The sequence below is a fragment of the Hibiscus syriacus genome, unplaced genomic scaffold (genome assembly GCF_006381635.1).
Source record: "Hibiscus syriacus cultivar Baekdansim isolate YM2019G1 unplaced genomic scaffold, ASM638163v2 tig00110528_pilon, whole genome shotgun sequence".
Taxonomy (NCBI): domain Eukaryota; kingdom Viridiplantae; phylum Streptophyta; class Magnoliopsida; order Malvales; family Malvaceae; genus Hibiscus; species Hibiscus syriacus.
This window is the reverse complement of record NW_024062770.1, coordinates 3446101-3455094: the sequence shown is the minus strand read 5'-3', so window position 1 is coordinate 3455094 and position 8994 is coordinate 3446101. Positions and strand designations below refer to the sequence as shown.

The following is an 8994-nucleotide window of genomic DNA, read 5'->3' as shown; positions in this document are numbered from 1 at the left end:
CTCTAAGATAGTTGAGAGAGAAAATGGAATCAATCTCAAGTGACATAGTAGCGACTAATCCTCTAGGCTAGAGTGTGAGGGTAAGTCGAATTTTTTTAGAAATTTCTCATTAAATATTCAAGGGTTTAAATTTCCAACAAACTTGTTGGAATTACCTTTTGAAGAATTTGAGATAATTTTTGGTGTGGATTGGTTATCTACCTACCATACCATTGTGGATTGTCACTAAAAGTGATTAATTTATAAAGAATCAAAAGGTTATGAGATTATAGTGGTTCGTGAAAGATTAAATCCCTCGCCAAATGTAATTTCAGTAGTAACTGCTAAAACGTTATTGCTACAATATTGCCAAGCTTACTTAGCTAATGTAGTGGACTCTCAAGCCTCAAAGATTAAGTTGGAAGATATTCTAACCGTCTATGAGTATCCAGATATATTTCTAGATGAATTACCCTATTTACCTCTGGATCAAGAAGTAGAATTTAAAATTGAGGTGTTCTAGGGTATTGCACCGATATCTATGGCTCCTTATAGAATGGTTCCTACTAAACTAAGGGAGTTAAAGGCACAATTACAAGAACTGCTAGATAGAGGTTTTATAAGACCAAGTGTGTCACCTTGGGGAGCTCTTGAATTATTTGTGAAAATGAAAGATGGGTTTATGCAATTATGTATAAACTATTGTCAGTTGAATAAGACACTGAAGAATAAGTATCATCTACCAAGGATTGATCATCTTTTTTATCAGTTAAAAGATACAATTATGTTTTTAAAGATCGATCTTCAATCGGGGTGTCATTAGTTGAAAATTCAAGAAGAAGATATTCCAAAGACGACTTTTAGGACCCGATATGGAAATTATGAATTCGTGGTGATGTCATTTGGATTGACTAATGCTCCCACAACATTTATGGATTTTATGAACAAAGTGTTTCAACCACATTTGGACATGTTCGTAGTAGTATTTATTGATGATATTTTTGGTTTATTCAAAGACTAGGGAAGAGCATGATGCATATCTTCGCATATTCAAACTCTTTGAGATAAAAAGTTATATACTAAGTTATCAAAGTGTGAGTTTTGGCTGTATTAAGTTACTTTTCTTGGCCATGTGGTTTCGGTAGAGGGGTTAGAGTGAATCCCAAGAAAATACAAGTTGTTGTGGATTGGAAAACTCCAAAGAATGTTTATGAGGTACGAAATTTCTTAAGACAAGCTGGTTATTTTCAGAATTTCGCAAATAATTTCTCGATGATTACCTCTCCACTTACAAAGTTGTTAAGAAAAGATGAGTCATTTGTTTGGACTAATAAGTGTCAATAGGGATTTATTGAAAAAATAATTTATAGAGGGGCTTACTACAATTATCCCTAAATATATAAGGTAAAATTATATTTTTTTTTGGGTCGGATTGGATATTTTTATCCTAAATTCAAGCCGAATCTGATTCGACCTAAACTCAATTTTTTTTAAAATTCAACCCAATAGGATTGGATTGGGTCAAAACCTATCATATTCGAGTCTCGTGTCCATCCCTAAGTAAGGATGACACCGAAATGAACTGGAATGGGCCTCTAAAATAATCGACAACTAATGATAACTTTTTAAAATTATGAATTGATCTTAATTTCATGCAAGAGAGGACACCTTTAGGTGAAGTCATCATTAGCTATAAACTACTTCACTAAATACACAAACAAATGTAACTAAATAATTTCGAACTTAGCTTATTTTTCTAAAAAAAGTATTTATGAGTTTTCCATAAATTAGCCCATATGTGATGCATGTGTTAGAGTATGCCCAAAGACCAATCATATGATGATTGTAATGATACATTTTATTTACCGATTTTATTGAATAAAGCCATTGCCACTATTATTTTCAGTTATATATGTGTTTAACATAAACTGAAGGATAATAAAGTCCATATAATAATGTAATTATTATTATTAAAAGATCCTTAGTCAAGTATTATTATGGGAATGGACAATAATAATACGCTTAAGACTAACATGTTATTGATTGATGACAATGAGATATCATTGACATAGAGATGTCAGAATTGATACATGATTATATTGTTAGAGAACAATGTATTGGATTAACCCACTATGAGCATATGTCTTGGATTATTATGTGATAGTCACAAATTGTTCATGGTGATGACTATATGTATGATCCTCAGACTTGAGATCATTACTATCTCAACATATATTGTTGTATGTTTTGATACAGTTAAACATGTTTTGTAACTGGTTGCACTATAAAGACTGTTATTGATTATATCTCGATATATTTAATGGGGTGTGTATGATTAAGATATGATTTGTCCTTCCTATATAATAAGAAATATATCACAGGTCACTTGATTGAGTGAGATTAGAAATGCACGACCATGCTCGAATAAGTTGATATGAAATATCACAAAATATTCATTAATTATAGTCTATAGATATAAAAAACAATAGATGAGCTATACAAGTGTGACTATTCCAAGACTTGTGCCTATTATAGATATAAAGGACAAAAGGATGTAATATATAAAAGAGTTCATCACGAAGATGATATGTCGAATCGTTATTTCTTGTAACTTAGGTGACAATGATATATTACTAGATGTCACTTATTGTTTGTAACATTAGAATTGTTCTAATAATTACTACTAACGTTACAAGAATCTACAGGGTTACACTCTAGGGTTGAAATGAGAAAAGATGTACAATTTGTTTTACGTTACTAAAATATATATCTATAGTTAATATATGTATATTTGATATATATATATGATTTTAATTATCCGAATATAGTAAGTAAACATTAAAAGAATATAATTCTGATTGCAATTCTTTTAATGGATATTTAATTCAGAACAATTAAAGAAGAGTTTAAATAAACATTAAAGAATATAATCTAGATTATAAGTCTTTAATGAATATTTAATTTCAATTAATGAAATAAGAGTTTAATTAATTTGAAATAAAAAACCCTAATATGTTAAGGTAACATGGATATTTAAAGATAAGTGAGGTCTAGAAGCCATACTTAATCTTCAGCTGTTTTCTCAAAATCGTTTTTTTGAAAAAGTTAAATTTTGCTTCCAATCGGGTGAACTGAGTAGAGGCCTAGACGTTTTTTGTAGAGGCTAGGATTTGAACCATTCGTGATCATCAATAGTCGTTGTTGTCTTTGTTGATTTACAAGGAACCCAATGTAAGTAATCATATCCCTTCCTCCCAATTTTAGATTTAATGTATTTGGATTACTGATGAGACCGTCGCGTTTTATTTCCAATGTGCCACTGGGTGCGCTGAATATCCCATAAGCATGTGCTCTTGAATTTTTCTTAAATAATAATTTAAATAATAATATTATTTTAAAGTTAAGAAATTTGTAATCGATGAAGGGATTGCGATAAAGATAGATAGAGATGCAAAAGTTGTTTTGTAGAGCAAACCATCCATCTAAGCAGAACCAATAAAGAAAAGCAAGAGAACAATAAAAATAAATAAATTTTACAAAATTGATAAATTATTAGTTACTTACAAAATTAATTTTGGTTATTTAAAATTTTAAAATACAAAATAAAATAAAACTTTTGTTTTATTTGTTCAGAAGAAGGGCTGTTCTTCATAGGTTTCTTAATTTTCATCCTGAAGTATCAACAGAAGAAATGGAGAATTTAAAAGCTTTATCTTCTCTATCCCCAAACAAATCCCTAAAATCGATATTCTATTATTTTTTGCCTACAGCAATCTTTTATTTCTTACTCCATTTGTCCCTCGCTTTCACTTTTCTTGTGTTTCCCCTCTTCTTTCACTGAAACTTTCCATCTCGTTTTCTTTCTTGTGCTTTTTTTTTTGGGTCGTAATTATACCCTTTTTTTCCTCCGAAAAAAAAAACGCATTGTTTTTATTGGGATACGGTTATTTTCATAAAACGGTTACGTTTTCAGGCGATAGTTTGGAATCGTCGCGGCGGTTAGGTTTACTCTTCCTTTTTTCTGTCATCTGCACTCTTGTAATTTGTTAGGATTTCCCAATATTTCTCGTTACCCCTTTGGGGTTCAATTCCTAGCAGCTGGGAACTTATAATCGAAATTTCATCTAGGGTTTTTGATTTTATCCCCAATTTATTGTTATTCAGTGATATTTTCCCGAATTTAAGTGGCATGTGGGCGTTAAGTTTTACTTTGGAGAGTTCTTTTTCCTCTGTTTTCCCGAGTTGTTGATTTGAAAACAGGGCTGGAATTTTTCTATTTTTATTTTATTTTATTGGGAACTACGACTGTCATTTGAGATTGCAGAATCAGTAATCTGCAAATCCATCTTTTAATAAGAATGGAAGAGTAGGGAGACTTAATTATATAGCCTCCTGATTGACGCCATTGTTTTCGTCGACACGGCTTCGTAGTTGTGATATAATTCTTTTTCGTTTGATCAAGCAATCTCTTGGCCATTGGTTAAGAGTTTGGGAGTATAGTGTAGGAAGAAAATCAATTTGGTAAGGGTTTGAAGAACGTTGGAGAAGTCCCCCCCCCCCCTTTTCGTTTCTCTTCTCTGATGATCGTATTTAATATCCCTTATGGAAAGAAGAGAACCAACTTTTGTTCCAGAATGGTTGAAAAGTAATAGCACTGTTACTGGTGGTGGCAACTCGGCTCACAACTTTGCTTCCTCTTCTTCCCTCTCAGGTACCGTTTCACCAACTTTTAAATACCTATTGCAGTTCTCTTTCTATTTACACTTAATTACAAAGTGCTCAATTTGTATATTGTGTTTCCCATTCCTTCATTCTATTTTCTAATAGTGATGGTTGTAGAAATGTTTGTATACCACTTCTGGAATGTGTTGTAACCATATGTTTTTTTTTTGATATATTAGATTTTTCTTCAGGGCATCATGGGAGACAGAGAAACTATAGGAATGTAAGTGATTTTGATTCCCATAGTTCATCATTTTTGGATCGGTCATCTTCTTTGAATACACGGAGGAGTTCGAGTAATGGTTCTGTGAAGCATGCATACAGTAGCTTTAGTAGGAGTCACCGCGATAAGGATCGGGAGAGGGATAAAGTGAGGTTGAACTTTGGGGACCATTGGGACTTTGCTGATTCTGAACCTTTAGAAAGTCTGTTAACCAGTAGGGTTGAAATAGAAACGTTGCACCGTTCAAATTCTATGTTCTCTAGGAAACAAGATGAGCTTTTGTCTAGAAGGGTTGGGCTGGATGCTAGAGACAGTATTAACGGTAACCATAACAATGGCAATGGTCTGCTTTCTGGGGGTGCTGTTTGGAATAGCAACCACAAGGCTGTGATTGAGAGGGATTTTCCCTTGCTTGGAACTGAAGATAGGCAAGTGGTGCCTGAGATAACTAGAGTTTCGTCTCCTGGTTTGAGCTCCGCTTCTCAGAATTTGCCGGTTGGTAGTTCAGCTTTGATTAGTGGAGATGGATGGACCTCAGCTTTGGCAGAAGTTGGGCTGGATGCTAGAGACAGTATAACGTAAACCATAACAATGGCAATGGTCTGCTTTCTGGGGGTGCTGTTTGGAATAGCAACCACAAGGCTGTGATTGAGAGGGATTTTCCCTCGCTTGGAACTGAGATAGGCAAGTGGTGCCTGAGATAACTAGAGTTTCGTCTCCTGGTTTGAGCTCCGCTTCTCAGAATTTGCCGGTTGGTAGTTCAGCTTTGATTAGTGGAGATGGATGGACCTCAGCTTTGGCAGAAGCCCCCAGCATGGTTGGAAGTAGTAACACGGGTTCCTTGACTACCCATCTAACTGTTTCCACCTCAAGTTCTGTGACTCCAACTGGCACATTTGGTCTTAATATGGCTCTAGCACTAGCACAAGCTCCTTCACGGTCCCATACTGCTCCTCAGGTAACTGATCAGCCACTTACTTCTTAATACAATACGTCTGTGATTTAATTGGAAGTTTTTGTTTCATACAGTTATCTGTCAAGACTCAAAGGCGCAAGGAACTGGCTATTAAGCAATCAAAGCAACTAATACCAGTGACACCTTCAATGCCCAAGGGTTCGGTAATGCAACCCCTCACCTTTTGTCTCCCTCCCTAGCCTTTGATTTAGGTTTCTACTTGCACTTCTATCAAGTGTACTATCCAGACATATTTCTTGTTTATATGATACAAATGACTAGTTGACTAAGTTCCATAATGCTCTGAAATTCTTAAAGGCACAATTGCTAATGATAATATTCTTTTGCATTTATGATTTTTCATAAACGTGAAGAATTATTTCTGATATTTGATGTTGCCTTAAGTTGTTGCTAATTTTAATTTAGTGTAGATATGGGAGTATACTATTTTTGGCTCTATAGTATTCTGAGATTGTTGATTATCTTTACCAATTGTAATTGAGAGACAAGAATGAGATTTGGAAAGAAACTCATTAGGTCCCCTGCAGTTTGTTTAGTCAGCGTCTTCAAATAATTACAGTTTGATAAACTATAGAACTTTTCAAGGAATCTAGTCACTTTTTCTCGACAGAATAGATATTAAAAACAATTATGCTATTTCTTCTATCTTTTCCACTCTGGATTTGTTTTTTCGGGTTTGAAGTTCATGAGGACTTGTCTTTACATTGTGTCTTTCCTTGTTTAGCCTTCAGATGGAACTGTCATTGACATTGTCTTTGTACTTTTTCAAGAGATTTTCAAATGCCAGGGTTAAATGCAGTTAGCAAGTTTACTGTCTGCTCAATAAGTGTTCTGGATGTAGCTCTGTTCTGTTTGTTACCTGTCTACTTCATAAATAAATAACAATATATTTAGTACTTCTAAAATTTTGGTAATAACTACCTAAATTTTTGTCCCAGGTTCTCAATTCTGTGGATAAATCAAAGGGCAAACCAGTCAGCAGAACAAGTGAGATAAATATAGCTGTGAAGAGAGGGCAGCAGCAACCTTCTTTAATTCATCATGGTAATCTGTCTCCTCATGGTGAACAAGTCAAGTCTGATATGCCGAAAACATCTGGGAAGTTTTTGGTTCTCAAACCGGGATGGGAGAATGGGGTCTCATCCTCTACTCAAAAATATGTTGTTAGTCCAACAAGTATGAACACCAAAGTTACAGTTAGCACACATGCTGTTGATCCCGCAAGAAACTCTAACAGCCCAAAGCTTTCTGCGGGGGGACATAAGGCAGCTGCCTTGAATTCAGGAGCTGGGTTCACTGCAGAAAAGAGACCCTCTTTGGCTCAAACCAAGAGCCGAAATGACTTTTTTAATCTGCTGAAGAAGAAGACGTCATCAAAGACTTCTGCTGTTCTCTCAGATTCACACCATCATATCGCATCTTCCACCTTAGAGAAATCTGAAGTTACAAAGGAAGTAGTAAGTGCCTCTTCAACTTCTCATGCTAATGAAAATGGTATTGCTGAAACCAACATTGGTGATTCCTGTCAAGAGGATCAACGATTTGCTGATGATAGTGAAAAGGATATGGGATCCGCTTCTATGATCTATCCAGATGAGGAAGAAGCTGCCTTTCTTCGTTCTCTTGGCTGGGAAGAGAACTCTGGTGAAGATGAAGGCCTTACAGAAGAGGAGATAAATGCTTTCTATCAGGAGGTAAGATACATCTTCCCTTATCTCATTCTCTCGAGTTATATAGCATATAACTTCGGGGCTGGGTTTAAGGTGAAAAATCACCGACCCAACCGGATCCGGTTAATTTTTACTTATATATGTTGTATTAAAATATATTATTAAAATATATTTTTACTTATATGTTAAGAATTTTTTTATATTATTAAAATATATTATTTAATTATTAAAAAATATATTTAATTTAATCGTTTAAAATATAATAAATAATTCTAAATATATTATTATAAAATATATTATTTTAATTAATTTAAAATATTAATATATTCAGGTAGGTGTCGGGGCAGTCAAAAAACCGGCCAGCTCCACCCCGAGCCCATCTCTAACAGTATATTAGTGTTTTTAATGAACTTTGATATATACCGAAAATTATATGGAGGTGGAGCTGAACATTCTCATCTGGTGGATGGTGAACTTGATAAAAATATGTTATTATTATAGCGATGAGGAAAATTATAAAGGTTTGTTGTATTTGTCTTCTACCTTTGTAAGAGAACTATCTTATTTTACAAAAGATGTGAGATATGAGACGATTTCTGCAAGCTATTTGCTTATTGTGTATTCATTTGGTTTTGTAGTACATGAAACTGAGGCCATCTCTGAAACTGAGCCGTGCCATGCAGCCAAAGCTGGCTCAATCTTTTGCAACTGATTTGGATGGAGCTGCTTCTGAACTGAGCTCGTCTGACTCTGGATCCGAAGCTTGACTTTCTTTGTCCCTACATGGTACATCCAAAGTTTTATTTTTTTAAAAATATTTTATGCAGATGATCAGTTTTCCCCGTTACTTTTTTGTTTGAAAGAAAGCTGATGAGTTGAGGGGGTGGGTTCTGGTTTGATGGCGCATTTTGCAAATAGTTCAATAATTAAGTCCTACCCGTTTATAACAACAGAGAGTTCTTTAGGTTTGGGAGTGGACTATTTTGATTGCAGTCGGAAGATGCCATAAATTTGCATCTCTAGGAGATATTTCTTTTCTCTTTTACGAGAAATAGCTTATTGGTGATTTTGGTAAATTTACTGACTGAAAGAAGGAAATCAAAAAGTTCCATTTATTATTATAATTCAGTTACATGTTGGTAAATGAATTGTGTTGAGGCAGTCATTTAGGCTTCGGTTCTATCCTATGGGCACTTTTAATTATCTGTGAACTGATACAGGTTGGCTTCATGCTCTGTACTATAGTAAGCTGTTGGTAAGCAAAAGCAATTATAATCTTTATATTTTTTGATGTTTTTCTTGGCAATTTTACCCAAATATTACCCAAAAAAAGCAATTATCAAAGTAACACCTAATGTTAATTAATTCCCAATTTAGCATCAATTTCTATTACGTGACAAAAGGTGTGTTCTACATAAAGTGCT

At 34.3% G+C, this 8994-nt stretch overlaps 1 protein-coding gene across 1 annotated transcript; it reads left to right on the top strand.

Annotated features, from left to right (window-relative positions):
• The first annotated feature begins 3621 nt into the window (after nucleotides 1-3621).
• Nucleotides 3622-8385, top strand: LOC120130195. The gene is made up of 6 exons (XM_039147495.1): nucleotides 3622-4690; nucleotides 4881-5502; nucleotides 5609-5882; nucleotides 5954-6043; nucleotides 6839-7594; nucleotides 8209-8385. Exons 1-6 carry the CDS (start codon nucleotides 4582-4584, stop codon nucleotides 8335-8337), a joined length of 1980 nt encoding a protein of 659 aa, XP_039003426.1. The 5' UTR covers nucleotides 3622-4581; the 3' UTR covers nucleotides 8338-8385.
• Nucleotides 8386-8994: the final 609 nt, after the last annotated feature.

Bases quoted from the DNA above. Each gene is read 5' to 3' on its own strand.
- LOC120130195 (XM_039147495.1), top strand. From the start codon at position 4,582: ATGGAAAGAAGAGAACCAACTTTTGTTCCAGAATGGTTGAAAAGTAAT. The intron at 4,691-4,880 runs GTACCGTTTCAC...TTGATATATTAG, and splicing joins TTCCTCTTCTTCCCTCTCAG to ATTTTTCTTCAGGGCATCAT. The intron at 5,503-5,608 runs GTAAACCATAAC...GAACTGAGATAG, and splicing joins GATGCTAGAGACAGTATAAC to GCAAGTGGTGCCTGAGATAA.